Source organism: Euprymna scolopes, chromosome 14 (genome assembly GCF_053919585.1).
Source record: "Euprymna scolopes isolate OS-2025 chromosome 14, ASM5391958v1, whole genome shotgun sequence".
Classification (NCBI taxonomy): Eukaryota; Metazoa; Mollusca; class Cephalopoda; order Sepiida; family Sepiolidae; genus Euprymna; species Euprymna scolopes.
Window position 1 is genome coordinate 50419689 of NC_136495.1, and position 22759 is coordinate 50442447.

Sequence of the window (22759 nt, forward strand, 5' to 3'; positions counted from 1 at the left end):
ATCCCATCTAAAAAAAAATTGCTCCATATACAAGATAGAGCAAATAAATCAAATTTTAGTCATTCAATAAATTTAAAAATTTATGACGTTAAATGGTTAAATTTCAAATCAAAAGATTTTTATTATTCTATGTAAGACAAACAATACATTTGAAATATTATAACTCCTTATCCGATAGGATTTCGATTTGGATCACTTTACCACACTGCTATCAAAGACATTTACTTCCGATTTTACCATGAATTTTTATATCTCTTTCATTAACTTCCCTTACTCTATGATATTTAAATACTTAAGAAACTTTTAATTTTTATTTTCCATGTCTCACTGACTTTAGCAAATAAGGTGTAAACCATTATAATTATTTACTAATATTTTCTCCTCTGAAGAAATGGTAAACATCTAAATCCTATAGGATAAGGAGTTATAATATTTCAAATGTATTCTTTGTCTTACATAGAATAAGGAAAATATTTTGATTTGAAATTTAACCATTTCACGTCATAAGTGTTTAAATTTATTGAATGACTAAAATTTGATACATCTCTCTCTCTCTCTCTCTCTCTATATATATATATATATATATATATATATATATATATATGTATATATATATATATATATATATATATATATATAAAGAGAGAGGGGGAAGATAGATAGATAGATAGATAGATAGATAGATAGATAATGAAATACGTATTTTATACGTTTAAAGCCGAATTACCATGCAAAGATTCTGTAAAATAAACAAACATTTTTTTTAATTAATATTTTGGCGTAATATATGTTCCTAAGAATATTTTTTTTCTTTTTTTCCTTTTCCTGCCATAATGTTAAAGCGAAAATAATTTAGTAGTAAAAATATTTAAACAACGTTTATATCACGGAAATCACAACCTAATTATTTCAAAGCGCGTGCGCCAACGCGTTCTTTACCGGATATTAAAAAAATATCACCGTTTTTTAAATACACAGGGATTATTTTACTACTAAATTCTTTTCGTTTTAACACTATTGCACGGAAAATTATAAAAATGTTCTGAGAAAGGCGAAAGGCATATCGCGTCGAAATATTGATTTAAAACAAATAAATGTTTTTGTTTTTTTTTAATTTATAAATATCTTTGCGGTATAATTCGGTTTTTAAACATATGACATAGATATTTCATTTAAAACTTTTAACAACGCTTATATCAACCTAACTATCTATAACTCTGATCAGTGTGCTTGCTTGCTTATGACGATATTTTTTTTTTTTTATTATTTTTTTTACACAGTGATCACCACTTATCAAGGCCCGGAAGCCACTCAGGGATAAGGGTTATTGCAAGTACATCACGTTAGTGAGGAGATTTTATGAAGTGTTTAATTAGGGGGGGGCGGTTCATTAGGAATTTGTTAACATTAGACTTGAAGACATCCAAGTTGTAGTCCGGAGGGAAGCAGGCAGACGGAACAGAGTTCCACAGGCGTGCAGTTCTAAGAAAGAAGCTTTGCTCATGAAATCCGCGTTTTGATTTAGGCACAGATATAGAGTGGGGGAAATTTTTCACAGTGGATTCAGCTAGACGGGTGATTTTCGTGAAAGTTTGGCGAGGGGGGACAAGGGATTGGAGTTCAGACGAGCACCTGCCATGAAAATAACGATAAAACAAGGATAGGCTCGCAACGTCTCTTCTGTGGGAGAGGGGTTGCAGGGTAGAGAAAAGGGCATCCCCCACTAAACCACGAAGTCTATTTTGTACTCTGTCAAGGCATGATAGGCTGTTTTTGGCAGCTCCTGCCCAGATATGGCAACAGTATTCCATCCTTGGCCGTACTTGGCTTTTATATAGATAGAGAATTGAATCAGTAGTGAGATATCTTCTGGAGCGGTAGAAGGATCCCACCATCTTTCCTGCGACCTTGGCAACAGACTTGATGTACGTGTTCCATTTCAGATCAGGAGTAAAGGTCAAACCCAGAAGCTTGTCAAAACACGGGGCCTCACCCAGACGAGAGCCATCCATCACAATTGATGCCAGCTGGGGATCAGAGCGTTGATGATGTAAGGATAGGAGTTTGGTTTTAGATGCATTAAAGGTAACTAGCCACATCTTCCCCCACTGAACCACGCGCTCGAGATCAGAGGAGAGAGAATCCGAGAGAACTTCGTCATTTACAGCCTTTGATGTGTTGCCGTAGATGGTCGTGTCATCAGCATAGATGTCAACGAATGATTTAAGTATGTGTTTAGGGAGGTCATTGATGTAGATCAGGAAGAGAGTTGGGCCGAGGATTGACCCCTGAGGGACTCCAGCATTTATATTGCAGGCCTCCGATTTTTGTCCATCTACCACTACTCTTATGAGCCTATCGGAGAGAAATGATTTAATGATTGAGAAAACATTTCCAGTTATTCCGTAGCTGGAAATCTTGTGAAGTAGACCCTTATGCCATACTTTGTCAAAGGCCTTTGATATGTCAAGAGCAATTGCCCTAGAAAGGAAGCCTTTGTCAAGAGATTCACTAATCCTGTGGGATATAACCGTCAGCACATCTGCGGTAGATCTTGCAGAGCGGAAACCATATTGTGTGTCACTAAGAAGGTTGTTTCTGCTGAGGTGGTTGACTATTTCTCTATTTAATATTGATTCCAGTAACTTACTCATAACACAGAGAAGACTTATTGGTCTGTATTGAGAGGGAGATGACTTATCACCTGAATTCTTAAATACAGGGCAAACTGATGAGGTCTTCCAGGGGGTCGGAAAGCACTTCTCCTTAAGGCAGCGCTTAAATAGTTTCGTAAGTATGGGAGCAAGTTCTGGTTGAAGCTTTTTTAACACTATAATTGGGATGCCATCAGGGCCAGTTGCTTTACTGGAATCTAGGTTTTTTATTAGCTTGGCGACCTCATGCACGGATATTTGTATATTACCTAGCTTGTTCTGTGTTATAGGAGGAAATATGGGGAGTTGATGGCCTTCGTCGCATAGGGTAGAATTAGCTGCAAAGTTCTTTGCAAATAGTTTGGCCTTGTCTGACGCTGACGAGATAACCTCTGGTCCATTGATAATGGTTGGGATAGAACGCACACTTCTGTTCAGGATCCTATTTGTTATTTGCCAAAACTGGTGGGAACCAAGCCGCTGATCAGCTACCTTGGATTTAACAGACTGGGCATATAGCTCTCTTGCATTTTTTATTACTCTTTTGCAGTGGTTGCTGGCAGTCCTGAAAGCAGCTTTAGTCTCAGTGCATCTATTACGTTGGTAGTTATGGAAAAAGTGATTTCTGTGCGCGATAGCAGCAGCACATTCTGGGGAGAACCATGGCTGGCTGTTAGGTTTTTGTTGGAATGTTTTTGATGGTATGAATTGGTCTATGCCTACAATTAACCATTCGGTCAGATCTGATACTATAGAGGTCACTTCCTTTTTAAACATGGAGTGCAGAGGTAAATCAGATATGAATGTACGGAAGCTATCCCAGTCAGCCATAGAGTATCGGTATACAGTACGGTGGAGGGGTACGTCTGATGGCTTCTTACATTTTGTTTTTATCTTAACTGATACGACGGAGTGGTCGGAGGATCCTAAAGGAGAATGAACGGTACATGAACATAGCTCAGGGGAAGTTGAAAGAAAAAGGTCTAAGAGGCTTGCATATTGATTGGGTGTATCGGGCACACGGGTGGGTTCGCGAACAATCTGAGTGAGGTCATAAGCAATGGCAAAATCATGACAAAACCTCCCCTCATCATCTGTCTTATTTGAATGGGTCAGCCATTCCACGTTATGGACGTTGAAGTCACCACAGATGTGGATGTTAGCCGAGGGATGTGAAGACAGTATGTGGTCTATTTTCTCAGATATGCTCTTAAAGATAGTAACTCCGCTGTTGTGGGGCCTATAGAGGGCAAATATAAATGCAGTGGTGTTAGCAAGTGCAACCCTGAAGCACATATAGGGTAAATTAGGATCTTCTCTAGAGATATCCCTGCCACATGGGAAGCCATCCTTAATGTAGGCACATATTCCATGCCCATGGCGATCTTGGGAGTCAGATTTAGCTGTTAAATATCGTATTATTATAGTGTTGGTGTTCTATCGATTTTTATATATTATAAAATTGTGATTTCAAAAACAACAAAATATATCCATATGACTAAGGTGCATCATCTTCAATCGAAACCTATTATTAATATATATATATATATATATATATATATGTGTGTGTGTGTGTGTGTGTGTGTGTGTGTGTGTGTGTGTATCTATAAAATTTTAGTCATTCAATAAATTTAAACACTTATGACGTGAAATGGTTAAATTTCAAATCAAAAGATTTTTATTATTCTATGTAAGACAAAGAATACATTTGAAATATTATAACTCCTTATCCTCTCTTCTCTACAGAGGAAAAATATTAGCAAATAATTATAATGGTTTACACCTTATTTGCTAAAATCAGTGAGACATGGAAAATCACAATTAAAAGTTTTTTTAAGTATTTAAATGTCGTAGAGTAAGGGAAGTTAATGAAAAGGATATAAAAATTTACATCCAAATTGCGTGGTAAAATTCGAAGTGAATGTCTTTGATATCAGTGTGGTAAAGTGATCCAAACTGTATTTTGAGTAATCCACATCATAGGGTAATAGTCCGAAGTAGGCATTTTCCTGGACCAATTTTCTTTGTTTATATAATGAATGCGGTAAAAAAAATTTTGAATAGGACCGGTGGATCTGTTTATCAATAAACATATAATTTAATATATTTAATATTTTTATAATTATAGAACATGAGCTTCAAATTCCAGTCCAAAAAAACTTCAAATTGTTAATGAAATAAAATAAAATCGCTTTTAGGAGACAGGCTATGCAAATTAAGAGAAACTGAACTGATATGAAAAACGAAAAAGAAAAAAAAATTTTAATTTAAAATTAAAAAATTAAAAATTAAAAATTAAAAATTAAAAAAATTAAAAATTAAATATTAAAAAATTAAAAAGAAAAAGAAAAATGAAGAGGATAAATAAATAAAAAATAACATAAATAAAATAACAATTAAAATAAAAGTAAAAGAAAGAAAAGAACAGAAAATGCTTACGCGTAATAAATTAGCGAATATAAGACAAGATAAAATAAAGGGGAAGGGAAGGAAATAGATTAAGGAATAAGGAGAGATAGAAATTAGAGAATAATAATGAAAAAAGAAAAAGAAATAGAGGGGGAGAAAAAGAGATAGAGGGAGAGGAACTAAAAAACGAAGTCAATAAACCTTTATAAGATAAAATGGCAGGACGCGAAAATAGGTCAGATCGCGAAAGTAGCAAATAAAGTGCAAGCCATTATAATTATTTGCTAATATTTTCTCCTCTAAAGAGATGGTAGACATCTAAATCCTATAGGATAAAGAGTTATAATATTTCAAATGCATTCTTTGTCTTACATAGAATAATAAAAAATCTTTTGATTTGAAATTTAACCATTTCACGTCATGAATTTTTAAATTTATTGAATGACTAAAATTTGATTTATTTGCTCTATCTTGTATATCAAGCAATTTTTATTTAGATGGGATAGTCCTTATAAAATATTACTGCCAATAATATTTTGTAAGACTTATAATCACAGGTTTCCATACCAGTTGATTGTTAGATAATTTATTTTATTCTGAAGTATATATATATATACCAATTATTTACATATAAATAAAGACAGATCTCCACTTTAAGAGCGATGAAGGATGAACGAAACCTCTGTGTGTTTATCGTTGAAAAGTGCCCTTTTTCAATGAATAATGCGAGCAAACGATAGAGTGATCTAATAAAATTATTTTTCACTTTACGCGTTGGTTTGTACTTATGGAAGCAAGGTTACACGAAGCGTCTAAATAACACGTGCGTGTCAAGATATGGGACACTGAAAGATTAGCGCTGACTCTTGATACGCAGTGCGTTCTGCCTTTGAACATTTAATGCGAATAAATATTATGTGCTGCGACGGGCGTTGAACTCGTCAGAAAACGAGAAGGTCAACCACTGAAAAACTACTTTTCGCATGAATATGCTGAATAGTTTACGTATTGCTTTGAATTGGCCTACTTCTGACAGCCTGTCGAAGACAATCATTGCCTCGTTTTCCATCATTAAATAACAATCTTTGGTAGATGGAAACGGGTATATAACGAATGAGAGATACGTCTATTCTATTTGCAGATACAACAAGGGTTTATTCAAATCTAGAGGGGGCAGTACGGTAGACAGACAGAGTCTTTGGACGAAAAATGATTTAAGATTTAAGTGCGAAAATGAACTAAATGAAGGTTATTTGACAGCCCAATTCTAAAGCTGTACCTAACAGCCCAATGCTAATAAAATTTAACAGCAAAGTAAGAAAAAACAATGATTTTTCAGTGTGAAAGCTAAGTGTGACAGACCAATGATGATCCTATTAGACAGCTAGGTGTGACAGACCAATGATAATACTACTTGCAAGCTAGGTGTGACAGACCAATGATAAAAGTGTGCGAAAGCTACGACTGACAGTCCATAATACTATTTGAAAGCTATGTATGACAGTCCAATGGTAATGCAATTTAACAGTTAAGTAAGACCAATGAAAATGCAGTGTTAAAATGTGCATGACAGGCCAGTGGTAATTCTAGTGAAAGCTATGCATAGCATTCAATTATACTATTTCATAGCTAAGCATCACAAACTAATTAAATGTAATTGAAAAGCAATGCATATTGTTATTGCACAAAGATAATGCTGTGTAAAATCTACGCATTTCAGATTAATAATAATACTATTTAAAAGTTATGCAATGGTTATGAAATTTAATAGCTAAGTATGATATTCCAATTAAAACGCAATTTTCCGGTTAAGTATGACAGGCTAATGATAATGCCTTTTGTAAAGCTATGCATGACAGCCCAAATTAAAATGCTATTTTAAAGCTATGCATCAGATCCCAGTGATAAAGCTATTCGAAAGCTAAGCATGAGAGCATAAAGGTAACTCTATTTCATAGCTGAATGTGACAGGCTAATGATAATGCTATGTTTAAGATAAATATGATAGCCCAACTATTATGCTATATAAAAAAGCAAAGCATGACGGACTAATTATAATGTTTTTGACATCTATGCATGACATCCCATATATATATATATATATATATATATATATATATATATATATATATATATATATATATATATATATATATATATTGCATAGCTTTCACAGAGTAACATTATTAGAATATTGGGATATCAGGCATTACTTTTAAAAACATAATTATTTTGACATGCTTTGCTTATTTAAATAGAACACACACCTATATATATATATATATATATATATATATATATATATATATATAGTAGCAGGAAACCCCGACGTTGCCCGGGATTGATTGAGGATTAAAGAATGTTTTACACTTCCAATATTTTAATTTTCATCGAAATCAGTGAAATTGCCTATTTCTCAATCAATTCGATCGATTGCCTGTTCTATTTGGGAACCCTCCGCAATACACCGGGATACAGCTTCATATACCCCCTCGCAATCACTTAGTTCATAATACATTGTAGTCTACATTGCACTGTAGAGAACGTGCTGCGTATTTTATAAAATTATCTTTACATAATGGCTTGAAATAAAGTTAAGAGTGTGCAAGCACAGTAATGCCATCAAAGCACATTCCCGGGAAGTACTTGTAAAACAAGCCCTGGGATACAACACTGCGGCGATGTGATAGGAGCTTGACTTTAGCAGACAATGCGGGATCTATTAGGCTAGTGGTCGATGAAATAGTCCAGATGTGGAAACAATAATCCATGCGAGTGTCTACAAATCTTGTTTTCGTATGGATTAAAAGTAAAATCGTGAATGGGAATTCTCAGCATGAATTCTCAGTAATATCTTTGTTAGCGAACTTTTTCAAAATATTGACAATCAATAACGGAATGTATAAAACAGCATTATTATTGAAAAATATACTTTCTAAATGCAACAGTATTTAAATATAGGTGTATGAAGATTATCTTAAAAACAATATTCTCACGTAAGGTTAAAATTAAGAGAAGAGTGTAAAATTCCATTTAAACGTTAAACGTTTAGAATAAGGGCTTTACGATAGAATATGACGTCATAGGAGGATATGCGCGGCGGAAAGCAAGAGAGTTACGGCCCCTGTCAAATTATGCGTTAAAGTACTTATGAGTCTTCTTCTGCCTACGGATTGCAGTTAAAGTTAAATTAGAAGAATGTGATGTAGTTTATCTTGATGTACTTTATGTAAACTATGATAAGAAGAAAATTCCCATATCAGATTTATTAATGGAATTATTTTGTCTCTGGTTATAGATGGGAGTTGATCATTTGTATTCGGACAGCGATTCGATTTTGCTTGTTATTTACACAACGTTTCGGGCGATGTAACTTCCGCCCTTCTCCAGGTAGAGCTTTTGGAACTTGAATATATATAACCAACTGGAGAACCCATACAAGATTTTAAATTGAAAATGGTAAGAAATTGTTCTAATTTTAATAGTTATAATTAGGTATAAGCGTCAAGAATTTTTTAAATTTTGTGTAATAAATTCTGTTTGGAATTTTCTGTTATGAATTTTATGTTAGAAATTGTATGTTATTAATTGTATGTTGTGAATTGCATGTAATGAATTTATAGTTATGAATTATTATGTTATAAATGTTATTTCATGAATTTCATGTTATGAATTTTATGTTAGAAATTTTATGTTAGAAATTCTGTTATTAATTTTATGTTATCGATTTTATGTTATGAATTTTATGTTACAAAGTTTATGTTAAAAATTGTATATTATCGAATTTAATGTTATGTATTTTATGTTCTGTATTTGATGTTATGAATTTTAGGTCAAAATTGTATGTTGAAAATTGTATGTTATTAATTTGATGTGAGAATTTTATGTTAAGAATATAATGTTAAAAATTTTGTGTCATAGATTTTATGCTATGAATTTTATGCTATAAATTTTATGTTATGAATTTTATATTAAAGATTTTATGCTATTAATTTTATGTTATAAATTTTATTTTTATAAATTTATGTTATAAATTTAATGTTATGAATTTTATGTTATAAATTTTACGTTATGAATTTTATGTTATTAATTTTTTGTAATGAATTTTATGCTATAAGTTTTTCTTATGAAATTTATGCTATATATTTATGTTATGAGTTTTATGTTATATATTTTATTTTTATGTAATTAATTTCATGTTAAAAATTTTATGTTATAACTTTTATGTTATGAATTTAAAGTTTTGAATTTCATGTTATGAAATTGATATTATAAATTTTATGCCATGAATTTTATGTTATACATTTTGTTATGAATTTATGTTATTAATTTTATGTAGTTAAATTTTATGTTATATATTTTATGTTATGATTTTATGTTATTAATTTTATGCAATGAATTTTACGTTATTTATTTTATGTTATTAATTTTGTTATAAATTTTATGTTATAAATTTATGTTATAAATTTTATGTTATACATTTTATGTTATAAATATTATGTTATGAAGTTAATATTATACGTTTTATATTATAAATTTGATGAATAAATATTATGTTATAAATTTTATGTTATAAATTTTATGTTCTGAATTTTTTGTAATGAATTTTACGTCATTAATTTTATGTTATGCAAATTATGTTATATATTTAATGTTATGAATTTTATGTTATATATTTTATTTTGTTATGTTATTAATTTTAAGTTATAAATGTATGGTTATAATTTTCTGTTATAAATTTTATGTTGTAAATTTTATGTTATAAATGTTATGTTATGAATTGTATGTAAGGAATTTTATGTCATAAATTTTATGTAATAAATTTTAGGTTATAAATTTTAAGTTATGAATTTTATATATAAATTGTATGTTTTGAATGTTATGTTATACATTTTTATTGCATGAAATTTATGTTAAAAATTTTATGTTATAAATCTTATATAAGGTTTTGTTATAAATTTTATGTCATGACTTTTATGTTATAACTTTTATGTTATGAATTTTATGTAATAAATTTTACGTTACGAATTTTATCTTATAAATTTGATTTTTATAATTTTATGTTATAAATTTATGTTATGTATTTTATGTTATAAATTTTATGCTATAAACACTATGTTGTAAATGTTATGTTATGAATTTTATATTACAAAATTTTTATTATCAATTTTATTTTATAAATTTTATGTTATGAATTTTATGTTATAAAGTTTGTGTTATAAATTTTATGTTACGAATGTTATTTTATAAATTTTATATTATCAATTTTATGTCATAATTTTATGTTTATAAATTTTGTATTTTGAAATTTTGTCTTAAATTTTATGTTATAAATTTTATGTTATAAATTTTATGTTCAGAATCTTGTGTCATAAATTTTTTGTAATGAATTTTATGTCATAAATTTTATGTTATGAAAATTATGTTATATATTTAATGTTATGAATTTTATGTTATATATTTTATTTTTATGTTATTAATTTTATGTTGTTAATTCATGTTAATAATTTTATGTTAGAAAATTATGTTATAAATTTTATGTTATGAACTTTATGTTTTAAATTATATGTTATAAATTTTATGTAATGAATTTTATGTTATAACTTTTATGTTATGAATTGTATGTTAGGAATTTTATGTTAAAAATTTTATGTTATAAATTTTATGTTATTAATTTTATGTAATAAATTTTATGTTATATATTTTATTTTATGATTTTTATGTTATTAATTTTATGTATAAATTGTATGCTATGAATGTTATGTCATAAATTTTATGTTATAATTTTTATCGCATGAAATTTATGTTATGAATTTTATGCAATAATTTTTCCGTTATAAACTTTATGTCATGAATTTTATGTTATAAATTCTATGTTATTAATTTTTGTAATGATTTTTATGTTATTAATTTTATGTAATAAATTTTATGTAATGAATTTTCTGTTATAAATTTTATTCTTAATTATTTTTGTTTGTATTAAGGACTGAATGTTTACTTTACAGAAACTATCTTAGAACTCATTCGACATTTCGTAAAGTTCTCCGAATCCGAGATAATTATTCTAAGTTTATCTAGAAGGTCGTAGGTTACAACGGTAAAAACGCTGTAAAAATTACAAGACGAAGATGAGAATAGTAATACAGATAATTGAAATACTAATCATTTAATAATTCGTTGATTTCTGAATAATTTCTATTATTTTAACTACCTAAAAAAGAAAAACGATCTTGTCATCTCTACGACTACTAGTACAACATAGCGGCCATATTTATAACTAAATGTCACCATCCTAATGTGTTAACTATTAAGTTTCTACGCGAGAAACGAGCGGCTAAATTTGTAGACGATGAACAAACCATGAGAATAGAATTAATCTCCCGCCGCATAATGGTCTCAAATACGCATTCACATCTAAATTATAGAAGATCAGTTTGGGATGCCTAGTCGTTCGTAAATAAGTCCTGAGTCAGAGGCTTATATTTCAGCTTTCTTTGTTCAAGCAAAACCAAATTCATTGTTAATGAAACTGATGTGTAAAAACATTGACACAAAACGAAATTAAAATTTGACTTTGAAGTTAAAAAAATTATTGAATCATTTCACTGGGAGTTGCGATTACTTTCGATTTGAAGTGTTCTTATTTGTTTATGTATTAAACTGAACTGAAAAATACATATACAGATCTTAAAAATATTTAGACAAAAAATGGTCTATAATATTAAATCTTATATACCTGAACGATATTTATATAAACGAGCCCCATTTTATCGGCCTGAGCACTGTCGTTAGTCATATCGCCTGCTATTGCATTAGCATAATACGAAGCTCTTTGTAAATAAACAAACAGAGAATTGTCAAGTGGTGGTGGATGTTTATAAAAAGATTGTAGATATGATTTACCAACATCGCCTGATCAGTGGCTTAGAATAGATAGTTGTGGTTCCAATACTTGGTTAGGATGGGTGCTGGTGTAATCACACTGAATACAACGAACAGTCTATGTATGGATATATATATGTGTGTGTGTGTGTGTGTGTGTGTGTGTGTGTGTGTGTGTGTGTGTGTGTGTGTGTGTCTGTGTGGTAGTAGTAAATTATTAAAATATATATGGCAATTAAGCTACATAGAATATTCCGCGTTTCATTCCCGTGAGAATTCGTTAGGCGAATGAAATGCGGAATATTCTGTGTAGCTTAATTGCCATATATATTTTCATAACTTAATACCTAGCTCTACCTATGTATTGAGCACTGTTGAAGTAAATATTGAAAATTTACGCATAAAATAATATTTTCGTATATTACTTTATGTGATTAAATGAAGCAGTCATATATATATATATATATATATATATAATATATATATATATATATATATATATATATATATATACTAGCAAACGTACTCGTCGTTGACTGGGTTCAAAAACAGCCTAAAGAAAATGGACTCTGATTTATGAAAGTATGATAGGTTATGAAAAGGAAGGGTTGTAAAGAAGAGATAGCTTCGAATTTGGGGGTTTCAAAACCAAAGCAAAATATGATGAAAGTAAAAATAAAATAGATAAACCCCATAATTTATTATACCATAACTGTTCACACTGAAATACTTATCACAATATTCTGTGGATCTATATTAAAAAAACCTTGTTAAACTTTGTGACATATTTCCATTCTATGGAGGTCAGGGGCGAACGAACACCCCATGATTTTATTATACCATATTTCTTCAAACTGAAACATAATTATCAAAATATATTTACGCAGATAGATATGAAAAGTCTTTATTAAAGTGTGTGCCTATTTCCATTCTATGGAAGCCAGGCGCGAACGCAGACCCCACACTTTTATTATACCATCCCTATTTAAGTTAAAACATACTTATCAAAGTATTATTATGTACATCTATATCAAAAACACTTGTAAACTTTTTTTTTTTAATTTTTAATTTTTTTTATTTCCTTACTTTGTGGACCAGGCGCGTACTCAGACCCCACAATTTTAATGAATCATCATTATGCCAGATCAAACATACCCATTCCTGTGTCAAGATACATCTTCTATCATTATATGTGATCAGTTTTCTATAATAGTCAACCATATAGGAGCCTATTCGTGACCAGACACACACAGACGTTCAGCTTTATAGTATAGATATAGCGTGCCCAAAAATGTAATTTTACCATTACTGATTTTTTTTCTATTTCAGATATTTTACAGAAAATATTTTTTAAATTGATTACGGATAAGTATAGCATTGAACAACGTATGTTGTGAAATTGGTTTACCAAAGTCAGGGGTCAACTGTTTTGAATCGAGGAGCTTATCGTCGGCATTTTCCTGTAAGAGATAGCCCAAGTCAGAACACTTTTTTATGTGGATATCTTAATGAAAAGAGTCTATGTTAACAAAACCCAAACCCTGCAAGAATTGAAGAAAAACATCAGGAATGAAATAAGGAAGTTCTATCGCAATCCAGAGATTCTGCAATCTGTCATGAATAATGTTTTGGAAAGAGCACAAATATGCGAAGTTGAAAATGGGCAACATTTAAAGGACATTATTTTTCAGAAATGAAGATTGCTTGAATTTTGCATTTATTAAAAGAAATCCCCCAATATCTTAGTCAGATTGTATCCAAATTACAGAAAGATATCATCAAAAATAAATAATCTATATAAATTAGAAACCCTTCAGTAACTTTTTGTGCATACTATATATATATATATATATATATATATATATATATATATATATATATATATATTATTTATTCGAAGGTAAAGAGTTAAATTTGGTCGTTACAAACAGCCATCTGTTACAGTCAATGAAACTTCGTCTTGAAACCCTGAATCATTCAACGCTATATAGGGTTTTTTCTATAGCGTCGAATGGTTCGGGGTTGCCTGATGAAGTCTTATTGACTGAAACAGATGGATGTTTGTAGCGACCAAATGTAACTGTTTACCTTTGAATAAATAATACAAAAATATTTTGCTCGAGCACTATTTAACAACCTGGTTGAGTTCCTTAGTTCCTACTTTTGAATATCTCAAGCATATATATATATATATATATATATATATATATATATAATTCCATGTTAATATTTTCCATAAGCAAAGAAACTAATGAGGTTTAAACCAGGTTAATACAAGAGTGCTCAATACCGAAGTTTGACAAGATACAGTGTATCACAAAAGTGAGTACACCCTTCACATTTCTTCAAATATTTAAGCATATCTCTTCATGAGACAACACTGAAAAAATGATTTTTTGCCACAATGAAAAGTAGTCTGTTTGCAGTATATATAACAGAGTTAATTTATTTTCCCCTCAAAATAACTCAAAATATAGCCATTAAAAGCTAAATCCCTGGCAAAAATTGAGTACATCCCTTATGAAAAGTTGTCAATATTAACATACAACATGTCAACTCTTAATATTTTTTGTGGCTACCATCATTATCCAAAACTGCCTTTACTTGCCTGGGCATGGAGTTTACCAGAGCTTCATATTTAGCCAATGGAATGCTCTTCCACTCTTCAATTATGACGGCGCGGAGTTTGCGAACATTTGAGACTTTGCGCCTTCTCCTAGGATGCCCCAAAGATGTTCTATTGGGTTTAAATCTGGAGACATGTTTGGCCAGTCCATCACATTTACCCTCATCCTTTTTAGTAAAGCAGTGGTAGTCTTGAATGTGTGTTTTGTGTCATTTTCATGCTGGAACACTGCTCTGCAACCCAGTATCCTGGGGGAGGGTATCATGATCTGCTGCAGTATTTGACAGTACACGTTGGAGCTCAATGAAATGTAACTCTCCAATACTTGCAGCACTCATCAACCGCAGACCGTAACATTCCCACCACCATGCTTAACTGTAGGCATGACGCACGTATCTTTTTACTCCTTACCTGGTCGCCGCCACACATGCTTAAGGCCATCAGAACCAAGCGAATTAAATTTCGCCTCACCTGACTATAGGACATGGTTCCAGTAATCTATGGGCTTTGCTTACATGTCTTCAGCAAACTGTTTGCGGGCTTTCTTGTGTTTTGCTTTTAGAAGAGACTTCCTTCTGTGGTGATAGTCATGCACACCTATTGATGAGTATAAAGATAAGTGTGTTATATCAAAAATGATTGGACCTAGCGTTATATAACTCGAAAAAGGCTGATATGCAGTAAAACAAAACAACTAAACCAAGCAGAAATGTATATACCCGAAACATATACGCATTATGTTATGTCCTGCGAAAGGGATACATTTGTTTCAAGTAGCTGAGTGGTTTTGGCTACAACATTCTAGTAATACCATAGTACGTTGCCTTACTGAACGGGTGTTCATGGTCATAGCTGGTATATCCTTAAACGTGAGGTATTCGGCATGCCTTTCGACGTCTCGCCCAGTTGGTATTCATGGATTAACCAGTAAATTATATTCTTGCGAAGAGAAGCCTGGATATGCCATAAATCAATGCAACCATGTAATCAAGGTACTCCCGCTTCCTAGGTCGTACTAGGTGCCTTGCGTATCAGGTGTATCCAAACTGTCAATTTCTGTTCATTGTTAATGTGGATTGAATATTACATACTACTAGGGCCCGTTAACCGGTGTTGCCCGGTGGAAGTATGACCCCCCCCTCGTAAAATATGAAACTACGGTTATTGTTGGTGGCCAACCCCCAACTTCCTCAGATTAAGAATGGCTTTCGGAATAGACCCGCCAATCTCCCCATATTAAGAACGGCTTTCGGAATAAAGGAGGGTTAGGGTGTTGTAAAAATATTTGCCACAAATGTAACCTTGATAATCGTTGTTAGCATACTCACCTGGAAATAATTTTTAAAAAATGGGGGTGGCAGTGGTTTTTAGGGAGAAGTAGATTTGTTTATACTGCGTGCGTAGAAACCTAGAGGCTAGTAAAATACAGTATATAATAAAGGTCTTTATATCTCGAAAACTACTTTCTCTGCCAAATTTAAATGAGATTTTCTTAATCAGTATAGTCGAAAACCTAAAGTGACAGTCTCCAAGATCTTTAAATGGGATGTTGAGTGAGCGCTATTCAACATTCCATTTAAAGGTCCTGGAAACTGTTCACGTTCAGTAAAGAAGGCTTTCTCTCTGTAAACAGAGAGAATGTTTCTTAGGTTTGAGCTTGATTAGTCTTTAGCATCTTCCAAAAATATCATAACGTTGCTTTATTTTAATCGCTTTCCCTTTTTTCTCAACCCATAACGGAACACAACGTAATCTTATTTTAAATGCACATATTTTCGATTTACCCTTTTAAAATCCCTCGATAGAGCTTTGAAAAAGCGAGAGCAAAACCGGTTAGCTGACTCCCCTCTTTATTTTCCTCCTCTCTTCTTCACCCCTTTTTCTTTATTTTAAAACGCATTTTACTTTTAATCACGAATTATAAAAGTCTTCCTTAATGATTGCAACATTTAAATTCTGTAAGAAATACATATATATATATATATATATATATATATATATATAGAGAGAGAGAGAGAGAGAGAGAGAGGAGACAGAGAGAGAAGGTAGTTAATAACAATATATATGCCGGTCCCCATTTGGGGGTACCAAATTGGTAAAAGCTAAAATTATTCCCAACTCGCATTTAGGTGAAAATGAACTTTCGTATAAACAATCGAATTCATTCAAAACGTATCGCAAAACAAAAACAAATAAATAACACACACACATACACACACACACACACACACACACACACACATATATATATATATATATATATATATATATATATATATATATATATATATATATAAATGTTTCCCATTTTGATATAAAAAAGATTATACGGAAACTCGAAAAAAATCATGAAGCAAAGTATCTTCGTTGCATTTAATGTTTGCTTGAATATATATATATATATATATATATATATATATATATATATATATATATATATATATATATATTGGTATTTGTATTAAATTTAAGCTTACTATTGCTTATATCAGGTAAACACAGAATTTCCTTTGATTTCTTTATTTTCATTTCTCTCATGTGTGTGTGTGTGTGTGTGTGTGTGTGTGTGTGTGTGTGTGTGTGTGTGTGTGTGTGTGTGTGTGTGTGTGTGTGTGTGTACATACGTGTCGTTAAAAGGAAAGTATTAGAGCCGTAGCGTTTTGAATTTTTTATTGTTTCTTCCTAAACCTTAGTTTCTGTCTTTTGTTTCCAATAAAGAGGAGTGCGTAACCAAAATATCCTCATTCATGGTAAGTTAATGGCAATTGGACAAATGTACGTCTGAATCTAAATCGATGTCATTTTCTATATGTAAACAAACATGACAGTGAATGAAAGGACTTACTATATATGTATATGTTACGCCTAGCGGAGCCAGTGACTTCGCTCCCGCTTCCTGCATCCAGTTGAAGGTCTTCATCATCAGATGTGCCGGAAAGTGTTCGTATAATTTTGGTCCGCATAATTCGATTTTCGGGTTGAAAATTCTCCAGAAAATCTGAAAAAAAAAAATTACACAAAAAGATTTTTAAAAGGTAAAAAGATTAACAATTTAATGTCATACAAACAGTCGGTTCACATTGGGGGTCTAGGCCACTGTTCAGATGGATTGTTTACTGGTAGTTTAGGTATGGTCCTGTGCAGTTCTAGGATGTGCACTCTCCCAGGATTTGCTTTCGCACAGTGAAATATGGACAGATCTGCCTAGGCATTTTGATAGGCCAGAGTGCTCTTTCTCTAGAGCTCTGACGTTTTAACTCCAACTTACCCAACCTTGTGTCACATCTTCCACCCGTAGGAGGGAGATAAACATCGAAAAATGTTCATAATTAGAAGATTTGTCATATCTCATTTTCTTTTTTTAATTTTTCAATTTTTACTTTTGTTTATTCCGAATTACCAATGGCTAGTTTTATAGGCGTATCCTTAGTGTTGAGTTGTACAGTGATATGTTTGTTAATATCGCATTTAATTTTCAGCAGGTTATTACAGGCGGGGAAATAGGAATCAGAGAAGCACATTCCAAAACAATCAATTATTACTACATTTATTTCGATCATGTTGTTTTATTTAAATTTGACCGGCCATTCAATATTCAAACATAGGTAGCAATTAACCTTGTTATTTCTAACTACACTGATACGCCGTAGATAACGAAAAACTCTCTCTCTCTCTCTCTCTCTCTCTCTCTCTCTCTCTCTCTATATATATATATATATATATATATATATATATATATATATATATATATATAAATGCGTTAATCGCTTTATTGCAGATTAGTAAAATATTAATATTTCAATAAATATATGTCACAAAAAATTGTATCATCAAATGACTGTTTCAAGATTAGTTATTTCCCAAAATTTTATTCAAATCCATGCGATATTCACGAAGTTATGACATTTTATTTATCATCAAGTAATTTATACTGTCCATCCCTTTATCGCAGGTCTTTTAAAATGCCAAAAAGGGGAAATTAACGGTTAGCGAAAAAGAAAGGATTGTTGCTGGACTCGCAGAAGAAATGTTCATCAAAGATTTAGCTATGGAGTTAGAAACGGATCCAAGACCTTTGGCTTCATTCGTGAACAACCCGAACACCAAATCCAGAAAGGATAAGGGCACCAGAAGAAACCTTTCACATCGTGATATTCGGAAAATCTGTAGGGAGGTCAACCGAAGCCCAAACAGCACCAGTGCTTCCATTTTTGCAAGAGCTGGAATCGCTCCAATCAGGCAGGCCCGATGTAATGTGTTGAATGAGATGGCAAAGAACATCAAGGCTTCCATTGAGTAAACAACATAAGGAAAAACGAAAGGCTTGGGCACACATGAAAATGGATTTCCAACTTGAACTATTTACAGATGAGACCCGTGCTACTCTTGACGGTCCAGATGGATGGGCCAAAGTTTGGAACTCGAACAGAACTCCAACCCTTTACAGAGTTCATCGCAAACAATGAGGTGAAGGCATAATGTTTTGGGCGGGAATCATTGGGGATAAGTTGGTTCGACCATTCCGAGTTCCAGAGGATTTAAAACTTACCAGCACACGGCTTTTTTGGATAAACATTTGTCACCATGGCTAGATGACCTATCATTGTCACGTCGCTTTCAAATGAATTAGTAGATTACATGGGGTGGGTTGCCAGTACCTTCCCCAGTGCAGTGGTATCTGACTCGCATGTTTGCACCCATCAGTTGTCCTTAGATCATCCGCATAGCACAAGAGCGGACCAGACAAACTGCTGCAGAGGCAAAACCTGAAACGCCATACATATATATATCTATATATATATATATATATATATATATATATATATATATATATATATAGAGAGAGAGAGAGAGAGAGAGAGAGAGAGAGGAGAGAAAGAGGAAGGAAGAGTAAGATTTAACATGCTATACACACACTTTAACATATTAAAATTTCTCAGTAACAAGTAGTAGTAGTAGTAGCAGTAGTAGTAGTAGTAGTAGTAGTAGTAGTAGTAGTAGTAGTAGTAGTAGTAGTAATTGTGCGACAAAGAAGGAAAATTTTAAATATTATGTTAGGAGAAATAAAATGAGTATGTACCGCATTTTGATCAGAATCGTAATGTAAAGTGAACATCGTATGTTGTAGTTAGCCGAGCAAAGTCTAGAAGAATTAACGGACCCTTAAAAAAAGGTGAAAATTAAAGGGAGGTAACTGAATTGGAAATCGAACGTTCGTATCGCGCCAGGGTGACAACTAAACCCATTTTCTTTAATATATACACACATATACACATATATACAAAAGTATGATATAAATAATACTTATAAAGAGATTTTGTAGATACAATAATAATAATAATAATAATAATAATAATAATAATAATAATAATAATACTGAAAGGGATATAGATGATAAAAAAATAATCAAGGTTAGTACCTATAATAGTAGGAGCACTAGGAAACAATTCCGAAAAACATTGAAAAAAGAATAGGAGAAATTAGAATTAGATGAATAGCTGGAAAGATACAACGATTAACAATAATGGAAACTGCTGAAATATTAAGGAAAACCGTTGAATGTGAAGACATATACACATGAACTACATGCACGGACTACACGAGGTACTGCAGAGACAAAATACGAAGAAGCGTTACATGGAACTAAGAACATTGAAGATACATATCTATAAGTTCTCTATCCCGTCCCCCGTCCCCTACCATTATCCAATCACCGCCCCCAAAAAAGAATGATGCCAAATAGTCGAGAAGGGTCAAAGAGGATGGAAAGACTAAGGAGAGAGCACTGACCAGACCTCCGCTGGACTAGTGTGAAGAGAACTGGGAGCTTGGGGGGGGGGCTTATTGCCACTTAAATTCCAGTGGAGACCAATGGCCGCTGCCAACGAGAAATCAACGGCAAGCGGCTGTTGCAATAATGCAAATTCATTTGCAACTGATATCAAGAGGTGGAGAGTACTGGAAAACTGGGGAGACTTGATAGTCTGTAGTCATTTGTTACAATCAGCATGAAATCAACAGTAACATCTGTTAGACACAAAATGTTACAATTTGAATAATAATAATAATAATAATAATAATAATAATAATAATAATAATAATAATAACCCTTCTTGCATCGTGGCATGTTAATGTCGTAGATTAAATCATGGTTAGTGTTCTCCATAGGTTTCGGTCCATTGTTGGTTCGATTCCTCTGAAGACATCACATGATTTAGAACTTGGTAGATTACATGGGGTGGGTTGCCATTACCTTCCTCAGCTCAGTCGTATCTGACTCGCATGTTTGCACCCATCAGTTGTCCTTCGATCATCCGCATAGCTGTAGTCGAATAACGTAACTCTTAATACCAAAGAACCGTTGATCTACTAGAGATACATCGTCCTCCATGGCTATCCAACGTCCTGCTGCTGACGTCATCAAAGTTACCTTCTCCTAGATGCATGTCTTAACGAAGACTGGGGGTGCATCCCTCTCAGTGAATTAATGCGTCTCCAGATACCAACCTGGAATTTTCTTATGACTCGGCGCGGTACATACAGCGCCTAGTCTTCCCAAATGGTCACCCATCTGGTATTGGCCAGGCTCATCGTTGCTTAACTTCGGTGATCTGCGTGTGTCAACGTGATAGCGCCGTATATAATAACTACATCCCCACTAAAATTGAATAAAATAAAAAAAGTGGGTAGTGTCAACACCGACTGGCACCACACCAAATCAAGAAGGGTCAAGGAGAACGAAAGACCGAGGATATAAATCACTAAACAGACCTCGACTGGAAAAGTTAGAAGCGAACAAAAACCTTGTGGCGGCTTATTGCTACCCAAACTCCAGTGAATTTCCGAACCCGCGCATATGTTCTGTTGGAGATTTTATTAGAGTGGAAGCTATACTAGTTTATCAAAACGATTAGGAAAAATTGAGTTTAGATTCGTTTCACTGAGTGCAAATTTATCTGGGGAGTTTACAAGAATGAAGGATTCTTTTCTATTAAGTGAAGATAGTTTCAAAATTTTGCATGAAAAAATAATTTCACATTATTATTTACTGAGCGAATAATCTAATTTAACCTCTAGTTTAATAATTTGCAAAAAAGGAAATGCGACGAGTGGGAGAATATACTTGCTCGCATAAATCAGCATGTGTTCGATTGCAACTCAACCAAATAAACACATGTATATTGCATTCATTTGCAAAGAACATCCGCATATTACTTCATTACTAGCGGGACCTACGAAAATTCTACAGGAGACTCATTCATATGTAATATATTGATGTTGACATTCTGTAGATGGTCAGCGTAAATGGAGACGCTCTGATATTATTGTAGCTCTTTTGTTAAAATTGTAAAAAGTATTTATCTAAGCTAGCAGGGACGCCCAGTGTAGCCCGGTCGTAAAGTACGCTTAAATATGATATTTTAATTCTTGCAGATTTCGTATATATTATTGTAGATTTAATGTCCTATCGGTTTTTATATATTATAAAGTTGCGATTTCAAAAATATATCCATATGACTTGGGTGCATCAGCTTGAATCGAAACCAAAACTTATATATATATATATATATATATATATATATATATATATATATATATATATATATATATATATATAACTTGAATTCCTTCAGCCATAATCGAAGCCGAAACCAAAACTTATCAAGAATTCTTGAAAAAAATATTTATAAAAAAATGGATTACTGGAGTGCCATTAGCTAAAATCGAAACTAAAACCATAACTTATGAAGGATTCTTTGTAAAATTATTTATTACAAGAAATGGAAGCCATAACAATTAAACAATAGTCACTCGGATGTAAGCGTGGCACACAAAATAAATAACACACACGCTATCGTATAAATATATAAATATTCGTAGCTGGATTATGTCGAACAAAGTATCAAATTAATACGAACGAAAATAAAATATTCAATTATAACATGCATATTTATTCATTTGATTTATTTCAGTATTTTACATTTTACTTTTATTTAATCAGATTTTTTTAATATCATGCAAAAATTATTTCCGTAGGTTCTTGGTATTTTGAAATAGAATTCAATTTAACTAATCAAACAACAAACAAGCATGTTTGTTAGATCGTCTTTTAAAAATATTATTCAATTGAATAACTTAAAGATGATAAGTCGTTTCGACTTACTGAAGATAATTTAATTTTTTTCTC

At 32.0% G+C, this 22759-nt stretch overlaps 1 protein-coding gene across 1 annotated transcript in view; it reads right to left on the bottom strand.

The window, feature by feature from the left end:
• The window catches only part of LOC145292993 (uncharacterized), a 146470-nt gene that overhangs the window by 23578 nt on the left and 100133 nt on the right, over positions 1-22759 (bottom strand). Inside the window, exon 2 of the mRNA XM_080139244.1 lies at positions 17417-17569. Coding sequence (XP_079995370.1) covers positions 17417-17569 — 153 coding nt within the window. The remainder of the gene's footprint in view (positions 1-17416; positions 17570-22759) is intronic.